This window comes from Carcharhinus amblyrhynchos, chromosome 4 (genome assembly GCF_965287045.1).
Source record: "Carcharhinus amblyrhynchos chromosome 4, sCarAmb.v2.hapA, whole genome shotgun sequence".
NCBI classification, from domain to species: Eukaryota; Metazoa; Chordata; class Chondrichthyes; order Carcharhiniformes; family Carcharhinidae; genus Carcharhinus; species Carcharhinus amblyrhynchos.
Genome location: NC_137327.1, coordinates 84,692,290 through 84,712,757, shown reverse-complemented (window position 1 = coordinate 84,712,757; position 20,468 = coordinate 84,692,290). Strand labels below are relative to the sequence as shown.

The 20,468-nt window shown below is 43.6% G+C and overlaps 1 protein-coding gene across 3 annotated transcripts in view; it reads left to right on the top strand.

Annotated features, from left to right (window-relative positions):
• arhgef9a (Cdc42 guanine nucleotide exchange factor (GEF) 9a) overlaps positions 1–20,468 on the top strand; it is a 292,494-nt gene that overhangs the window by 141,254 nt on the left and 130,772 nt on the right. For all 3 annotated transcript variants that reach the window (XM_080187433.1, XM_080187431.1, XM_080187432.1), the window contains exon 2: positions 2,378–2,557. In XM_080187433.1, coding sequence (XP_080043559.1) covers positions 2,432–2,557 — 126 coding nt within the window. In that variant the 5' untranslated portion in view covers positions 2,378–2,431. The remainder of the gene's footprint in view (positions 1–2,377; positions 2,558–20,468) is intronic.

The window sequence follows — 20,468 nt, the reverse complement described above, 5'->3', positions numbered from 1 at the left end:
AAAAAGTTGGACAAGCCTGGTTTAGAATATACTAAGGATGGAGGAGCAGCACAGTACTCCTTCCAGCTCCACATTCAAGTCATTCAGACTGCAGTTGGTCACACACCCTATCCTCATAATGATGAACTTGACCCCAAACTTCCCCAGTCACCATGACTGCGAGCCATCCTCTTAATCGCAGCCAATGCTACCCATCCGCCCGCTCACTGCTATCCTCCCAACAATCGTGACGACTGCTGGCATTACAGTAGCCTAATTTCTGAGTCATTCAGTGGGCACCCTGGCAATGTTTGTTTGATGTTCATAGTTCACTGGCTCTAAGTTAATGAGGCCCAAGGTCCAATATTACATGCATCAACTCATTCAGGAGCAGGGATCAATCCTCTCAATCCCTGTCTGTCTGTCTGTTTTTAGGCACAAATGTGTTTCAGTGTCATTGTTTTCATTAAAAGCTTTCCGATTTGAAAATTTTGCGGAATCGGAAGCCCTTTGAGCTGCTGGAAGAATGGAAGATTTTTTTTAGAATTGAAGATTAGGAGTGGATATGGTCTGAGATTTTGAAGTAATGGAGAAAATTGACACTGTGGTTTTGCTGTGCAAATTGAACAGACAGCACCAAAGGACTGGAAACTGCAGAAACCCCCAAAGCAGCAGATGTTGGTCAGTTTAATCTTTGACGTTTGGAGTAGACTCGCAGCTAATGCACTGACTAAAACCTCTCATCCAAAAAGGAGTTAGATAATTCTGGCTAAGTTAAAGATTTGATCAGTTTATCCATTTGGGTTAGATGATACGAACCACTCATACTTCATTGTCTATTTTTGCGTTCATCCACTTTTATTTAGAAACATAGAAACATAGAAAAACTACAGCACAAACAGGCCCTCTGGCCCACAAGTTGCACCGAACATGTCCCTACCTACTAGGCTTACCTACAACCCTCTATCTTACTAAGTCCTTCGTCTCTCCAAGGAGAACAGACTGAGCTCTCTCAACCTATCCTCATAAGGCATGCCACCCTATCCAGGCAACATCCTTGTAAATCTCCTCTGCACCCTTTCTATGGCTTCCACATCCTTTCTGTAATGAGGCGACCAGAACTGAGCACAGTACTCCAAGTGGGGTCTGACCAGGGTCTTATACAACTGCAGCATTATCTCCTGACTCCTAAACTCAATTCCTCGATTGATGAATGCCAGTACACCATACACCTTCTTAACCACAGTCTCTACCTGCAAAACTGTGTTGAGCGTCCTATGAACCTGGACCCCAAGATCCTTCTAATCTTCCACACTGCCAAGAGTCCTACCCTTAATATTATACTCTGTTATCCTATTTGACCTGCCAAAATGAATCACCACACACTTATCTGGGTTGAAATCCATCTGCCACTTCTCTGCCCAGTCATGCATCCTATTAATGTCTCTTTGCAACTTCTAACATCCCTCCACACTATCCACAACACCTCCAACTTTTGTGTCATCAGCAAACTTATCAACGCATCCCTCCACTTCCTCATCCAGGTCATTTATAAAAATCACAAAGAGCAAGGGTCCCAGAACAGATCCCTGGGGCACTCCACTGGTGACCGACCTCCATGCAGAAGAAGACCCATCTACAACCACTCTTTGTCTTCTGTGGGCAAGCCAGCTCTGAATCCACAAAGCTATATCCCCTGGGATCCCACGCCCCTCACTTCTTGTGAATTATTTAAATGACATTTTACTCATTCTCCCTTCCCTTCTCTTCAGCTGAGGCATTGACTCCTTGCTGGGAAGCTAGTCACTCTCCAATACCTCACTTAAATGGTTGTTATTCACGTTGAACCCTGACAGGCTATTTACACGTGACGGATATTGACATACATACTCTTTCATTGGACAAGAATTGGGAGCAGTAACCTTTTTCATTTTTCCCCTATCTCATCAGGGCGACCAACTGGAGTGCCTTCATTAATAACCAAACTGAGCTTAGCTTCTTCAATACAGAGTATTGTGTATTGCCACCTCTGCTCTGAGTATAATTACATTCCTGCCTGCACAGTTTAGCTTCCCTCATTCTAGATTCCTTTCTAAGGAAATGTACTAAACAATTTTTTTTGTTGAGTGTCTCAGCCATTTTTAGTTGGTTGTCTTTTTCACAAAAGGATTCTCTTTCTTGGCAGTAATTTTCTTCTCCTCTGTTGGGTTCTATTCACATTTTGTCAACTTTATGCAATCATACATCGTATAATTATCCAGTCAATCAACTGCCAAATAGAGTGTGATCATATACCAGAGATTGTGTGTGAGATGGCTTATATTCATTTGTGATGATAATAACCTTAATCTCTGATTTTTTTTTTCTCTTTCTCCCCTTTTTCTGTGTTTATTTGCAGCTGATCAGTGGCGGTTACATTGTCAGTGCTGAGGCAGTATGGGATCACGTCACAATGGCCGACCGTGAGTTGGCATTCAAAGCAGGGGACGTTATTAAAGTCCTCGATGCCTCTAACAAGGATTGGTGGTGGGGACAGATCGACGATGAAGAAGGCTGGTTTCCGGCCAGTTTTGTGAGGGTAAGTGAAAGCGAATGGGATATTTTCTACTTATGGTTGATTGCAGCTTTCATGGGAAATTAAGCAGTACAGTGGCACAGACTGAAAATCTAAAAGAGAAACAGAGATAATACTGCGAACGTTAAAACCGTGAAATAAGATCAGAAATGCCGGAAATCTGTAAAGAGAGAAAGTACTATTTTTTTTAAAAGAAAATATTTTTGGGTGGTGATATTTTGTCAATTCTGATGGACGATCTATACCTCAAAATTTAGCCTTTCTTTTGTGTCCGCAGATGCTATATAATTTCAGTTTTTATCTCTGAAAGCTCAGGTCTGAAAATAGCAAATCTGTATTGTCATGATACAAAATGATGGCTGTATCTGCAAATGTTGAGGTTTTCCAGTTGCATTCCTGTGGCAGTGTACATGGGCAGTCAAGACCAATCCTCTTTGTTCATGTAAAAGCAAAACACCGTGGATGCTGGAAATCTGAAATATAAACAGAAAATGCTGGATATACTCAGCAGGTTTGGCAGCATCCGTGGAGCGAAACAGAGTTAATATTTTGGGTCTAACTGCATTAATGCTAAATGAAGTACCAGCAGGGTAAATACCTGGTGAGTGTGTGTGTGAGAGAGAGGGTGAGTGTGTATGTGAGAGAGAGAGGGTGAGTGTGAGTGTTTGTGTGAGTGTGAGGGCTTGATTAGGATTGTTGTCTGTGCAGGCTTGATGGACTGAATGGCCTCATTCTGCACTCTACGGATCCTATGATTCTCTAAACATCTTGAGAATGGAAGCAAAGACCAAAGCATTTCAACCTTGTAGGTGTCTTGCAGATCAAGAGATGTAGATAAATGATCCTCCCGCAGAATTGAAGCAAAAATTGCACAATTATATAGTTAGAAAGGAGGTGGAGGAAGTAGGGTGAAATAGAAGCTAGTGGCTTTTGCTACCAAATAAACCTGTTGGACTTTAACCTGGTGTTGTGAGACTTCTTACTGTGGAATAAAACAACAGGGATAGGTCAGGGGCAAAGGAAATATGACAAATTTATCAGACAAAACCAAAATACTGTGAATGCTTTAAATCTGAAATAACAGAAAATGCTGGAAAAACTCAGTGGCCGGAACTCTACCACCTCCCCGCCACAAAATCAGCATGGGTGAGGCTCCAACAATGGAAATCCCTGTTGACCTCGGTCTCACCCCCGAGCAAGGCCATAAAATCCTGCCCAGCATGTCTGGCAGCATCTACCGAGAGAGAGACACAGTTAACGTTTCAGATCTAAATGATCTTTCTATTAAATTCTCCTTGCTCTCAACTCTTGTGCACCTGATGGAAGTTTCTCTTCGATGATGGGTGACAAGGTTTATTTCATTGACCAAATGCAGCAGTCATTTTGTTGTTTAATATATTGTCCAGTGATAAGAAGCAGTCAATATCAATTCTCCACTGATTGGAAGAGTAAAAACAAATTAAGTTGTCAGCTACTCCAAAACTTTACTATTTTTGCTAATGTAAAAGGTGGTCACAAATGGATGCCTATCACCGGATGCAGTGCGCAGGTTGCCTTTGTGATTTCCTTTTGGGTGGCAGTGGCTATTGTGCAACAGAGAACTGAAAAGTTCATTCAGTGTAATTCAATGAGGTTATATATGAAACGTTGAGCTTGTCTAAAAGACCCATTTGGATGTGAATGTTTGGGGCTAGATAATGCAAATTGAGTTAACAGCATGCGACAGTGTTTATTTCCACCTCCTCCAAATACAGTCTACAGCATACTGCCTGTATGGAGTTTGCACGTTCTCCCCATGTCTGCTTGGGTTTACTTCAGGTGATCCAGTTTCCTCCCACAGACCAAAGATGTGCAGGGGGATTTGGCTATGTTAAATGAAGTACAAGAAGGGTAAACACCTGGTGAGTGTGTGTGTGTGTGTGTGTGTGTGTGTGTGTGTGTGTGTGTGTGTGTGTGTGTGTGTGTGTGTGTGTGTGTGTGAGAGGGTGAGCGTGTGTGTGAGAGAGAGGGTGAGTGTTTGTGTTTGTGTGAGTGTGAGAGCTTGATTGGGATTATTGTCTGTGCAGGTTTGATGGGCTGAATGGCCTCGTTCTGCACTCTATGGATCCTATGATTCTATATACATCTTGAAAATGGAAGCAAAGACCAAAAAATTTCAACCTTGTAGTTGTCTTGCAGATCAAGAGATGTAGATGAATGATCCCTAGGAAGGAAAATGTACAATACTGAATAATAATGTGCTATCATAAAGTAGTCTCAGAGAGCTATTTTGCATGGTTGCTGCAGTAGATCTGGGCTAAGTGGATTCATCACCAGGCTTTTATCTCAAGTCCAACCCAGACTGATAGGATAATTTGAAATGTGTTTTTAAGAATAATGTGAAATGTAGTTAAAGGTATGAATGTGCACAACAAAACTGCCTATAATAGATAATAGATTGCTAAATTGACAATCTTGCTTACAAAATAAATGGCTGCTATAGAAATAGAAAAGTATCAGGAGAGAACAGTTTCTTGAGTTTGATAAATTTGATGGGATAGTTTTATTCTGTAACTAAACATGCTGTGTTTAATTAGAGAGTTATACAGCTGTTATATGTAGTTATATTTCAGCTTTGTTACAAATTAAATTTTACGGAAAGGATGGTTTATCCATTAATCCATAATGACTTAGAAGCAACAGCTTTAGAAAATTACCTATATCGTTGAGTTATTAGTGGGGTCCCAAGATGTTCGAAAGCAAGTAAGTGTATGATACTTTGTCACCATATTTGCCATCATATTTAATTTGATTATATTTGTTGTTTGAATACAACAACTAATGATTTTAAAGAGAAAATGCTAGAAAATCTCAGCGGGTCTGGCAGCATCTGTAAGGAGAGAAAAGAGCTGATGTTTTGAGTCCAGATGACCCTTTGTCAAAGCTAAAATGCATAGAAAGTGGGAGATATTTACACTATAGGGTGAGGGAATTAAGGGTGAGTCATAGCCACAAAAACAAGGGGAAAAGCTGCTAATGGCAGTCCACAGAGAGAATGAAGGATGTGAATGGCCAAACGCCAGAGGGTTGAAATCAGAGGTTAAACTGTGACAGATGAAGGTACGAAGGGTTTGGGGGAGATGGGTAGGAGAGAGGTAAAACTGAGAAAAAGAGGAAAAGGGGAAGCAAAGGGGGAGAAAAGTAAGGCAAGGAGAGATAAAATAGGGGAAAGAGTGGCAAGGGAGAGAAAGGAAAATAAACAAAGACAACAAAGAAATAAAAGGGACAGAACAGTTTGAAATTAAATAAAATGAAAACAAAGTGGTTTGGGTGGGGTAGAGTTAATCATCTGAAGTTGTTGAATTCGATGTTGAAACTGGAAGGCTGTAAAGTGCCGAGCCAGAAGATAGAATGCTGTTCCTCCAGTTTGCGTTGAGCATCACTAGAACGTTGCAGCAGGCCAAGGACAAACACGTGGGCTAATGATTTCAAAAAGTGCTCCAATAGCTGGGACGGGGGAATGTATTTTACTTTGTGGGACATGAGCATTTCATATGAGAGAAGAGATTATCTCTCTGTTGGATTTAATTTTCTCTTATAATGCACAGCTGAATGAATGGAATCCCCCTGTTTGAAGGTGTTTGCTCAGCTGAAATGTGAATGGTTAAGCAGAACATTACAAGAGGAAATTAAATTGATGCATTTCAAATTCCCTGGACTAAATGGAATAAAATATAGATTTATCAAATGACTTTCATTTCTTAAAGATGAACGTTTCCTTTTGTGGACCTGAATGGAATTGGCTTTCAAAATTTTACAGAAAAGGACTATTATTTTTGAAAATTCAAAGCATAAATCAGGAAATAGAGTTAGATGATACCAAGATTGAATGTTAAAACCCTGAAAATTCTAACAAAGCTATAAGTATCCACAAATCCCAACTGAATCAAAAATTACAAGGTCAATCTGATGAAATGTGTGAGAAAAGTGGAAGTCTGCTCCCAAGGTTTAGGCATTAAGCAGCTATGTCTCAAGCTTGATCCCTGATCTGTGTAGACTTAATTAACCTTTGTAAAGATGCCTGGACTATAATTGTCTCTATTGTCTCTGGGGCAGCATGGTAGCACAGTGGTTAGCGCTGCTGTCTCACAGCCCCAGGGATCTGGGTTCATCTCCAGTCTCTGTTTGAAGTTTGCATGTTCTCCCTGTGCCTCCTCCTGTGGGTTTCCTCCGGGTGCTCCGGTTTCCTCCCAGTCCAAAGACATGTGGGTTAGGTGGATTGGTCGTGATAAATTGCCCCTATGTGGGGTTACGGGAGTAGGGTCTAGGTGCAAATGGCCTTCTTCTGCACTGTAGGGATTCTATGATTCTATGATTTCTTTTGTTAAAATTAGTGAACAATGAGATGGACCTGATTCTCCACCCCCCACCCCGCAAAAAAATTCTAAGTGCTGAATTGGCAAGAAAAACGGTGCAAATCACGATTGTTTTTTCAGTGCGAGGAGATCAGACTCGAATCTTCCACACTCTGTGCGCTGCAGAGGTCACAAACAGGAATATTGTTAAAAGCTTGGGATGCAGGACCTACTCGTGCCAGAGTCTGACAGTTCCGGAACTCTGCGTGTGCACAGGCTGCAGTTTGCTGGCCAGCTCAATCAGTGGCTAGCCTGGGACCTTCACAGTGCTGCCACCCCCACCTGCCCCTCCCCCTTACCCCCCACTGCCCAATCGCTGCCTGCACAGCATTCCCAGGCCAACCCCGACTCCTCTGTCCCAGAGCACTGCAACCTCCAGCCCTCCCCACCCAGCAGTGATAATACCACCCCCCCGCCAGCAGATTCCAACCACCCCCCCCCCGCTGACCCACCTGCCCTCCCAGGAGGCAGAACACCCCCCACCCCCACGGAAGGCATAGCAAACCCTCTTGGGAAGCAGACCAACCCCCACCTCCAGCTCACCCCAATTGCTGACTAGCTGCAGAGTGGCAGCAGGACCCCCCACTCCCACTGATCACCCCTTGGCCCCACCCGCAAAAGGTCCCACTCCGTTGGCCTCACCCCAGGCCCCGCCCCAGGTTCCATCCCTAGGCCCCTTGCAGTGGCCCCACACCCCCCTAGGCATTGCCCACCAGGCATCAGGCAGTGCCAAGCTGCCCCCTAGGCTGAGTCTGAGGAAGAACCTGAGGAGCCTAGTGTGAAGAGCAATAGCCCAATGCTCATTGGCCTGCAGGGAGACCAGGGATGCCCTGATTCAGAGGACTTTCAGTTAGAAATCCTAAGCAAGGAGTCAAGGTGATGGCAAGGGAAATTTAACCTTTCTGAATGTTGCTGATGAGGTTCTCCTGTCACCCTTCAGTCAAGTCCGAGCTCAAAAATAAACTTTGCAGTGTGACACATGACCCCAGGTCGCTTCCCTATCAGTTGCACAAAGCACACTCGGTCATTATTCATGATGTAACATTTTTATAAGAAGAAAAAGATTTGAATGAACCAGTGCATACCTGCCACTTGTGAGACCCTCTTATCATTGTGACATAAATTTCTACTTGGAAGTTCAAAATTTTGGTACACTCTCCTCCCCCCACCCCCACCCTACCAGCCCTCACCACTGTTAGCTGTTTTGGTGGCAGGCTGCTGACTCTGATGCCATGTCTGCATTGATGATCCTGGTGGCTGCCTTCAGTGGCTGGAGCTTGTGTAGACCCTGTCTGGGTGGGAGAATCCAGGCTGGGCACTCCTCAGTCATCATGGCCTCATCAGATATGACAGTGACTGGCAAAGGGCTAACTCCGGATATGAGCTGCAGCTCATCTGCCAACAGAGGGTTAGGTTGTACCTTCCTGCTTACCATAGATATGGGCAGGTAGCAGAGTGCTTCATCCATCTCTGATATTGGCAGTGTCCTGCTGAGGTCTCTGCCAGTATGGGGGAGGGGGTGGGGGGTGCGGGAGGCAGGAGGAGGAGGATTGGTGAAGCCAGCTGCTGAGTCATTAGAGCATCATTGCACAAGCACCCTGATCTCCCAGTGCACTGGGAGATCTCCTGCCATCACTCCCAACCAGCCCATGGACACTGGGATCACCGACCACTCCATGTGCTGGCTTTGCTCACCCCCGACCCCGCAACATGGCTGATTATTCCCTGTGCCAGTTTCCCCCAACTTGCCCCATAGCCTGATGATGATGGTGTTGACTCATTCAGATGAAACGCCAGTTCTATGACGGCCAGAGTACTGGATGGCGGAGAGTCCTCTCAGGCATTCCCAGTCACCAATGGCATCAAACAGGGCTGTTGTGCTCACACCCACACTGTTCAGCATGATGTTTACTGCCATGCTGAATGATGCCTTCCAGGACAGTGTTGCTGGAATCAGCCTCAAGTACAGAGTGGATGGGAAGCTCTTCAACCTGAGGAGACTTCAAGCTATTACCAAAGTGAAGGAGACTGTTCTGATAGATTTCCTCTTTGCCGATGACTGCACCCCGTATGCTGGCTCAGAGCCAGAGTTGCAAGTCAGTATGGACAAATTTTCCATGGCTTGTGACAACTTTGGACTCACCATCATTAAAAAGACCGAAGTCATGCACCAGCCTGCTCCTCATGCACCGTACACAGAACCCATAACACAATCAAAGGGCAGAAACTACAGGCAGTAGACCAGTTCACTTATCTTGGCAGCACCCTCTCCCAAGCAGTGACTATTGATGCAGAAGTTAACTGCAGAATAGCAAAGGCAAGTTCTGCTTTTGTTAGACTGCGCTCCACTGTATGGGAACATCGAGGAATCAGCCCAGCAACAAAACTGAAGGTCTACAGCGCCGCAGTACTCACTACACTCCTGTATACCTGTGAAACGTGGACTGTGTATCAAAGGCATGCAAGACAGCTCGATCATTTCCACATGACTTGTCTTCGCAGAATATTAAACATCCATTGGCAAGACAAAATACCACACAGTGAAGTTTTCTCTAGAGCAAGTCTGCCATCAGTCCACACACTGCTGATGAGAACACAGACCCGGTGGGCAGATCATGTCATCCGTATGTCAGACGAGTGCGTACCCAAGCAGCTCCTTTTTGGGGAACTCTCTGCTGGAAGACGCTCGCATGGAGGGCAGAAGAAATGTTTCAAAGACACACTCAAGGCCTCTCTGAAGTTGCTTGACATTGATACGACCACCTGGGAAACGCTGGCACAAAACTGCCCTACCTGGCGCTGCCTCATCCACAAAGGCTGTCAAGCTTACGAAGCAAGGCGTATTATTGAAGCACAACTTAAGCACGAGCTGCGCAAGTCCAGAGCCACCAGCGCAATAACTACAGTGTCTACACAAGTCTGTCCAATATGTGCCAGGATATTCCGTGCCCGAATTGGCCTGATCAGTCATCTTCGGACACACCGCAACCAGCTTCAAAATAACTATTGGTGTCGAGGTCCTCATCGATGATGATGGACGAACAACAATAACAGCCTTCCTGGGTGCAAAGTTGATTTTGCCAGCAAGGCAGGGTCAGTATGATCAGGGGAGGTATGAAACCAGCTGCGTTTCTGATTTTTTGCCCCTTGCCTGATCATTCTGCTTTGCCTAGCCAAACAACAGGTGGGACAGGTTGTAAGATCATGTCCTGCATATTTAAATGCTCATTCAACTATGCTGCTCTGGTTCTTGATCTTACTGGAGAGGAACCAGATTACGTATTGGGAGCAGTTGGTGGGAGAATACTGTCAATGTTTGGTGCCAGCACAAAGCACACTAAATCACTTGTTCGTGATTTACTGGCCCCGTTCCATTCAAATGAGTTCTGCACTGAGCACGGCGCAGTGGCAAAATTACAGCCTAGCTGTCTGCAAAAAAATGGACACTTGTTGATAAATGGAATGGCACCATAACAAGGAGTTGGGGAGAAGAGATGGTTTGGCAAGGAAATTAGTAGGAAAAGAAAGCTGTAAATATTGTAATATTGATAAAGGCCGTTCCAAGTTGACAGATAAAGTAACAGCATTTGTAATTGTTATAACAACATTACTCACTTTAAGAAAGCATTTCAAAGTTGCCAACAGTAGCTTAGGAATGATTTTATGGTCATCCCCTGCTAACAAGCTGCCAAGTTTTTGCACAACACATATCGGTTATGGACTGAAAACAGCTCCCGGATTTCACCATCTGTAACACAAACCTGGGCATGCTGTTCCTGATCATGAATCTGATTATTTTAATGAGAAACAAAACTCTTAAAATGGAATCATTAAAAATCAGACATGCTGCTGATTGACGTTACTCAAGAAATGAGAGTGCAGACGTACAAACTAATATAATGGTCAGAATTTTAATGCCCCACCTGCCATGGGGAACAGAGCAGGTAATGGGAATCAGAGTAGGCAAGGGGCAGACAATGGGAAGGTCTGTTCACTTTGGGGGGATCTTACAGTTTTGGGACAAGCGAGGGTGTAAAATCCCTCCCAATGAGTCAACAGCAGAAGACAGCTTTGTAAGATTAGCCCTGCTGCCTCACAGCGTCAGAGACCTGGGTTTGATTCCTGGCTTGAGTGACTGTCTTTGTAGAGTGTGCATGTCCTCCCTGTTTCTGCGTGGGTTTCCTCCGGGTGCGCTGGTTTCCTCTCACAGTCCAAAAGACATGCTGATTAGGTGCATTGGCCAGGCTAAATTCTCTCTCAGTGTACCCGAACAGGCACCGAGTGCGGCGATTTGGGGATTTTCACCCCGTAACTTCATTGCGGTGTTATTGTAAGTCTAGTTGTGACAGAAGTAAACTTTAGAAATTTGAATTTTGTGGAGGGTACATACTGTAAAGAGAAAAGTGCATTGTGGAATCTCAAGGCGTGCTATTCATTTTGTAAATTCCCTCAAAACTGCCTTATCATTTAATAGTGACCTCCTGCTCATAAAGAACCAAAATATTAAGAATAAAATAGCAAAAAAAAACTTGTTGAGAACTTGTTAATCTTTGTGTTTTTCTCAACTGAGAGACAATTGTAAGAGGACAAGTTGTCTAGTGAGATTTGACACTAATTTATTCTCAGGTGTAAAGCTGCTCAAGGGGATAATTCTTCTTCTGCATATAAAATTAAAGAAAAAACATTGAGTAAACTATCATAATGAAAAAATGTTAGTGCACACGCAGAGGGAACTACAGCACCTAGTCTTCACAGGCAGATCAGTCATTATACATGTACTTATCCCTACCTGGCTGTGCAGAGTCGCAGCTTGACATGAAGTACGTGAGGTGTTGGTGCAATTTCTTTGCTGAGTAACATGACACTTTTAGCTCATTATAGCCTTTGTGTAGAAAATTTCATGAAGACACAGAGGCAATCTGCTAATGTGGGATGATTGGTGGAGGAGTGGTGGGAAGGAAGAACAAGACAATGAGCTGTGGTGGGGTTGGAAAGGGGTGGGGATTGGAATGTGGTGAGGATGGCAGGCAGAGGGGAGACTCAGGGTGGGAAAGCTGGAGCCCAACATGGATTGATAGAATGCTTACAGTGCAGAAGGACGCCATTCAGCTCATCAAGTCTGCATCAACAACAATTCCATCTAGCTCCTATCCCCATAACCCCACATATTTACCCTGTTAATCCCCCTGACTCTAAGGGGCAATTTATCATGACTAATCAACCTAGCTCGCACATCTTTGGAGTATGGGAGGACACCAGAACATCCAGAGGAAACCCAAGCAGACACAGGGAAAACATGCAAACTTTACACAGACAATCAGCTGAGGCCAGAATTAAACCCGCGTCCCTGGCACTGTGAGGCAGCAATGTCGACCACTGTGCCATGGAAGACTAGAACACAAACACAGAAAAGGGTGAATGGGAATCAAACTGTGTGAGTGGGAGAGGGTGCATGCAGACTCCAGAATATGAAGGATGGGCTTGTGTTAGCACATAGAATCATAGTCATAGAGGTTTCCAGTATGGAGTAAGATTGGAACAGGTCCTTCAGCCTAACTTGTCCATGCCGCCCTTTTTTTTTAAAGACCTAAGCTACTCCCAATTGCCCATATTTGGTCCATATCCTTCTATACCCATCTTACCCATGTAACTGTCTAAATGCTTTTTAAAATTAAAAATTGTGCCCGCCTCTGCTACTACCTCTGGCAGCTTGTTCTAGACACTCACTACTCTCTGTATGAAGAAATTGCCCCTCTGGACCCTTTTGCATCTCTCCCCTCTCACCTTAAGTCTATGCCCTTCAGCTTTAGACTCCCTTACCTTTGGAAAAAGATATTGACTATCAAGCTGATCTATGCCACTCATTATTTTATAGATCTCTATAAGATCACCCCTCAGCCTCTACACTCCAGAGAAAAAAGTCCCTGTCTATCCAGCCTCTCCTTTTAACTTAACCCATCAAGTCTCAGTAGCATCCTAGTAAATTTTTTCTTCACTCTTTCTAGTTAAATGATATCTTTTCTATAATAGGCTGACCAGAACTGTACACAGTATTCCAAGTTTGGCCTTACCAATGTCTTGTACAACTTCAGCAAGATGTCCCAACTCCTGTGTTCAATGTTCTGACCTATGAAACCAAGCATACAGAATGCTTTCTTCACCACTCTGTTCACCTTTGACTCCATTTTCAAGGAGCTGTGAAACTGTACCCCTAGATCTCTTTGCACTGTAACTCTCTCCAACACCCTAACATTAACAAAGGAAGTCCTGCCCTGGTTCAATCGATCAAAATGCATCACTTTGCATTTATCTAAATTAAACTCCATTGGCCATTCATCAGCCCAGTGGCCCAATTGTTCAAGTTCCCATTGCAGTCTGAGATAAACCTTTTCACTGTCCACTATGCTACCAACCTTAGTGTCATCTGCAAACTTACTAGCCATGCCTTCTACGTTCTCATCCAAATCATTAATATAAATGACAAGTAACAGTGGACCCAGCTCCAATTCCTGAGGCACACTGCTGGTCACAGGTCTCCAGTTTGAAAAATAACTTTCTATAACCACTCTCAGGCTTCTGTCTTCAAGCTAATTTTGTATCCATTTAGCTACCTCACCCTGGATCCCATGAGATTTAATCTTATGCAAAAACCTACAATGAGGTATCTTGTCAAAGGCCTTGCTGAAATCCATATAGGCAACATCAACTGCACTGCCCTCATCTACCTTCTTGGTTATCCCTTCAAAAAACTAATCAAATTTGTGAGACATGATTTTCCACTCACAAAGCCATGCTGACTGTCCCTAATCAGTCCTTGTTCTCTAAATGCCTGTAGATCCTGTCTCTCAAAAAACCTTTCAAAACTTATCCACCACAGATGTGAGGCTCACTGGCCTGTAGTTCCCTGCAGCCCTTTTCAAACAAAGACACATTTGTCACCCTCCAATCATCAGGCATTTCACCCGTGACTATCGATGATTCAAATATCTCTGTTAGGGAACCCACAATTTCCTCCCTAGCCTTCCACAATGCCCTGGGATATCCGTCATCAGATCTCAGGGATTTATCTACTTGAAGTGCTTTAAGACTTACAGCACCTCCTTCTCTGTAATATGTACACTCCTCAAGACATCACTATTTACTTCCCCAACTTCCCTAACATCCATACTTTTCTCAACAGTAAATAATGATGAGAAATATTCAATTAGGATCCCACCCATCTCTTGTGGATCTGCACATATGTCCTTGTTGATCCTTAAGAGGGCCTATTCTCTCCCTTGTTACTCTTTTGCCCTTTATGTATTTGTAGAAGCCTTTGGATTCTCCTTTGCCTTATCTGCCAAAACAATCTAATGTCTCCTTTTTGCCTTCCTGATTTCTCTCTTAACTCCACTCCTACACCCATTATACTCTTCAAGAGATTCATTTGATCCCCTTTGCCTATGCATGTCACGTGCCTCCTTCTTCTTCTTGACCAGGGCCTCAATATCCCGAGTCATCCAGGGTTCCCTACTTCTGCCAGCCTTGCCTTGACAGATTACACAGAGGCTCATGTACGGCGTGTCGGGAGGTGAGGGGTGCATGGAACTATGTTGCACACAGCCTCATGATGGGGAAGGGTAAGGTCAACATTGGGCATGGGAATGTCAGTGAGGGCTTCAGATGGAAGGGTTGGAACATCAACCACAATTACAGTGGGATCCAGGATTACAGGGGGAGACTGGAGAATAAGTGGAGGGAGTGCTACCTGCACACCAGAATTGGAGGGACCTGAACACTGACAGGGGATGGTCAAAGCTGGTCACCATCTTGAAAGCTTGAAATTTGTGCTCAGTTTGAAATCAAAGCTAGGAAAGTTCTGAGTCAGTGCGGGAGGAGGCCAGAGCTGCACTCAAGACCCTTTCAGAGGCACCCTCAAATTCTGTAGAATCACAACATTAAAGTGGAGTCAGGGCTGAGAGAAAAGAAGAAGACTCCTGGAGAAAGTGTGATTGGAGCCCTTGTCTTTTTGTGCATTTTATCGAAAGGCTGTAGGGGTCATTGACTTCACATTACAGTTGTTCTATTTGAGCATTAGCAGAGATGTAAGTGAGAATGGAAAATTTAGGCAGCCGTTAAGGAGGCATGGCTGCTGCATATGAGCCAGATCATCAGTGAAAGCTTCTAATCGGCCTTCCCGAATTGGCATGGATAACAGACCAAAGGGCATCCTGTGATCACTGATGTACAAGTTGGGTTGTACAATTTGAAGACACCTGAGCTGTCACTACTTCTGACTGCTGGGGAGACATGTCGTTCCTCAGGATGTGACACCATGCCTAACTGTGGTGTGTGTCTCTGAGTGGCAGAGGGTGCAGATGAACACAGTGACAGCTCTTTTTCAAATGAATCCTCTGCACCCTCCTCTGAGGTGAACTGAAGGCTGCAGTTTTTTTATCTGGACCTACTGCAGCCTATAAGAGAGAGATTAGACTTAGTCCATGAACAGGCTGAATGCAGCATTGCATGTCAAATCACTGGGAATATTAGAATGTGATCAGCACATTGGGGGGGGTCATCCAAACTGATTGGTTGGGAGAACCTGATGTCACCTTCCCCATAGGAATGACCTCTGCCCTCGCCTGCCAACTCAGTGGCATCCTCCTCAAATTTGGAGAGCTCCAAGATGTTGACCCTCCCTCCTATTGTGGGCTTGCATGAAAACAAATGGGTAGAATGTGACAAGAAAAGATGCAGCAGAAGTTGAGAAGAATGCAAGCCTACTGTGTGCTGAGCTCTTCCCAGTAAGGCTGGGAATAGAGTTAGTGCAGCATGATAGATGAGATGAGATGCTGGTGATGTTAAAGTGCTCCTGAGACCATCAATGCTGGTGTCCCCCCACTAATATTGTTTGCAGTCCCTGAGTAGTGTAACCCTTTGAGTGTAAGATGCTGACATGAGAATGTGAGTTTGGAGTGAGTTGAGGGTTGCCCTAACCTGGCGAGTGAATTACATCATTCATCCTCTTCATGCATTGGATGGTGTTTCTTGGGCAGGTGCCTAATGAGCTGACCTTCCTTGTAACCACCTCCCAGGCTGGCAGGATAAGATTGATGGCCTCCTGGAGCCATCCCTTTGAGTAGAGGACATCCCGGTGCTGGTAGACTCCATGGATGAGTGCTTCCAGGGTGTCATAACTGAATCTTAATGCAGTCTTCTCTTGGACACACCCATATCAAGACATGTCCTCCACCCACCTGGGCTGGAGAGAGTGAATGTGTGTGTTTGGACAGCATTTAAATATGGAGTCCGGGCCATTGCCCCCAGTGGGTAATGGCAGGTCGGACGAATCAATTTGGAGGGCTACTCGCCTATGCATATTTGTTGAGCTTCCAAATGTGAAGTTGGCCATAAATTCCCACCCCAGCACCCAACGGAAAACAAGCCACAAAACCCACCTGCCTCCATAGTTTGTCTCAAAAATGGAAAATTCCACTCGCTTATTCTCAAAGTCATGCATTTCCACATATAATGTAAGTACTCAGTACGTATTTATCTTACATCTATATATAATATATATATTCTTCTGCTAAGCGTTTAATATGACTACAGTTGATATTGGGGGACTATGAATCTTACACTGTGGATAAGCAATCTAATCCATACACACAATTCTTTACACTCATTGGGATTAATGTGTATTTTGACCCTAGAAATGCAATGGAATGCCTGACTCCCTTAATGTTGAAGCATTTAGTTTACATACAACCATTCATGGAGCCACCCCCATTTCTTATCCCTAGGTGAAGTTTGGATTCTTATTTCTATGGCTTCAGATCTGAAATCTGAATTTATTTGGATGGTCAGCTCTCTCGACATGTATTTATAGTTTCTGATAATTTAACCTTTAGTCTGTTGAGACAGTAAGCATTTCATTAGACTCCAATTTTCTGTGGCCTCTTAGTAAGTACAGCTTTCCACTAGACAAGCAGAATAACTATTCCAGTGGGTCCAAAATAGTGGAGAAACAGGGAGAGTTGGAGGGAAGGGTGTGAAGAAGTGTGAAACGTGGGCTCTGAGTGGAGAGGTGCTTGGTGGTTTAGATTGTGTTTTTACCGCTCTGGGTTTTCTTGTATTCTAGTGGCCCAGTGGTAATGTCGTGAGACTATTAATCAAGAAACTCAGCTAATGATCTGGGGACCTAGGTTCAAATCCGGCCATGACAGTTAGTGGACTTTGAATTCAATAAAATATATCTGGAATTCAAAATCTACTGATGACCATGAAACCATTTTCAATTGTCAGAAAATCCCATCTGGTTCATTAATTCCACTAGGGAAGGAAATCTATCATCCTTACTTGCTCTGGCCTACATGTGACTCCAGAGCCATAGCAATGTAGCTCACTCTTAACTGTCCTCAGGCAACTGATGGGCAATAAATGCTGGCCAGCCAGCAATGCCCATATCCAACAAATGAATAAAAAAAGCACTGTGACATGATTGATAGGCACTGCATAAAAGCAAATTACTGCGGATGCTGGAATCTGAAACCAGAAGAGAAAACGCTGGTAGATCTCAGCAGGTCTGCCAGCATCTGTAAGGATGGAAAAGAGCTGACGTTTCAAACCCCTTGTCAAAGCTCAATCATAAAGACACTGTTGCAGCAGTGAGCAGTACACACAAGACAATAACCAATGCCGAGTTATGTGATCTTACCTAGAACAGTAGCTGAGATGCTACAATTTAGCATCAATGGCTCTGAGCTGAAAAGGATAGATTAGAAATCCAAGATTGCCAAACAGTGAATTCTGCTGAAAAGTGCTAATGTGTGGACATCAGATGAGGAGCCAGTCACATTTGGATATGTAGCAGTCAATGATTCAATAGCCCACTAGCAACCACTGTCTAATCTCTTATGTAAAGATTGGCCATCTGAGCAAAGTACTGACACCTATGCATACAATCAGCAAACTAACTTCAATATAGATAGATGAAGTAATACATTTTGGTAGGAAGAGAAAGGAGGCCACATACTATTTGAAAAATAGTGTCTAAATGGATTTGAGAAATAGAGAGTCAGAGGGATCTGGGTGCAGATAAACAGAGCACTAAAAGCATTGATATACTTATTAAAACAGTAAACAGAATGCTAGGATTCATCTGTTGAGAGATAGAATTGAAAAGCAGTGAAGTTATGCTAAACAATACAGAACCTTGGTTAGACCACACTTGGAGCATTGTGAACAGCTCTGGGGCTGCGTTTGTGACCCTAGTTGAGGAGTGAATCAGATTGAAAAGCACTCAACTTACTTTTGTGAGAAAACAAACTTCCTCTGTTTTCCTGATCCCATACCACCTTTGTGTGACCTTTGGGTGGGTCAGGAAGGCCTTGGATGCAAAATGCACATGCATTGGGCAGCATGGTGGCACAATGGTTAGCATTGCTGCCTCACAGTGCCAGGGCTTTGGGTTCAATTCTAGTCTTGGGTGACTGCCTGTGTGGAGTTTCAACATTCTCCCTGTGTCTGCATGGGTTTCCTCTGGGTGCTCCAGTTTCCTCTCATAGTCCAAGGATGTGCGAGTTAGGTTGATTGGCTATGCAAAATTGCCCCTTAGTGTCAGGGGGATTAGAAAGGTAAATACATGGGGTAACAGGGATTGTTGACGGTGCAGGCTCATAGAATCATAGAATTATAGCACCCTACAGTGCAGAAGGAGGCTAATTGACATTCCACAGCTCAATGGGCCGAATGGCCTCCTTCTGTGCTGGAAGGATTCTATGTTTCTATCTCTTCCGAGGGTGAGACTCTCATTGTGAGGACCACAGGAAGTTTCCTCCTTGTATACTATTTTTATGTGTTAATGTGGGTTTTGGAAGCCGTAAAAACGTAACACATTGGACAGTTCATTATTACTGATGGAAGTCTACTGAGGAGTCAGGACCAATCTGAAAGGTAAGTATAAAATGTTTTCGCTTCTTTAAAAGTTACTATTAAATGTTTATTGTAATGTAATTGCATTTTAATGCAATGGTTGATAATAGGGCTCTGCTCTGCAAAGGTAAGTTAACCATTACATTGACCAACATTGTGTAAGTGTTGACATGCATTACAGTATTTTTCTAGTGGGCAAAGTGCCACTGGGAAAATGTGGTGATAAACTCTCCTTGTCATGTTTAGCATTGGGATTTAAATGTACAGACAGCTCTGTGTGAATAAAGCATTCCATGCTTTTGGAATGGTTGAAAACTTCTGAACACCTGCTCTCCTCCATTGATTGACAGGCAACCTGCTTTTAAATGAAGAATCCTACAGGTGAGATTAATAATTAGGCCCAAGAATTAGAACTACACTGAGCTTTTGTTTTGTCCAGAAGGTAAATTTTAAACTGTGACTAAAATGCAACCAACAAAACCTGGCAAAGTGTGCCACATTTCTGGGATACCAGTGTGCCAATTTAGCACTAAATCCGGATGGTATCCAAATTTACAGTGACTTAGGTTAGAACTGGACAGATGACTAAAGGCAAAAACAGTCAGTGTATAAATGACAAATGATGCCAAGGTAAAAAGCCACAGAGAATTTTGAATCATATAATATAAAAGTAATTAGAGGCCATGTAGTTGAGAGATTGATACCCAAGAGAAATGTTGAGCATAATTTCATAGTGTTATTCCCAGCTGAGGTACAAATAGAATAAATTACTTTGGTCTCTGATTTGTGAATTAATTTAATTTGAGTTGTCCCTGGTTAATGGACTCGTTCACTCAGTTTTATCCTTAATTAATGGATTTATTTGACACGGTGAGACTTAGCTAGTGGAACTCTTGGGCTGAAACAATTATTGGGTCAGCAATCAATAGGTTACTCATTATTTACCTTGGGGCCTGTGTTCAGCCCTCAGCTATGCCCAGCCCAAACATCTTTAGGACTCCAGCAAGTGCAAGTTGAAATATTGCGATAGTAAAATTCACTCACAGCGAAGGAAGTCAGGAAGACGGCAGTTCATTTGGTTGGTGCCACTGAGATTCGTTTTTAAGGATGAGTACCAGATTAGGCTTCAAATAGTCTTATGATGTATCTTATGTGTATACTGACGGCACATATATCTATATTCAGATTGCCAGGATTCATTGTTATATGATTATGTCCAAAGACCTGCAAGTCCTGGTCTCTTGGGGAAAACACAGTAAAAAGTCTGACAACACCAGGTTTTAGTCCAACCTATTTATTTGATAATATACTCGCAAGCTTTCAGGTTAGCCCCTTCTTGGGGAAACTCAGAAGTGAATTCCAGCAGCTGGTATAAAGGGGGAGGTTTACACTCCTTCAGGACGAGCAATATAATTGACATGTGTAAGCTAGCCCAGCTGGACAAAGTTACACAGAGTTTTATGTGTCCTACCATCATTAGGATTAATATTCCAATTAGGGGACAATCTGCATGGATTACCTGATAAAGAATACTCACAAAGCAGATGCAGGTGCTGCTTTGGAGCAGGAGGGTGGGGATTTTTTGAAAGTTGTATGTAGGGGTCTCA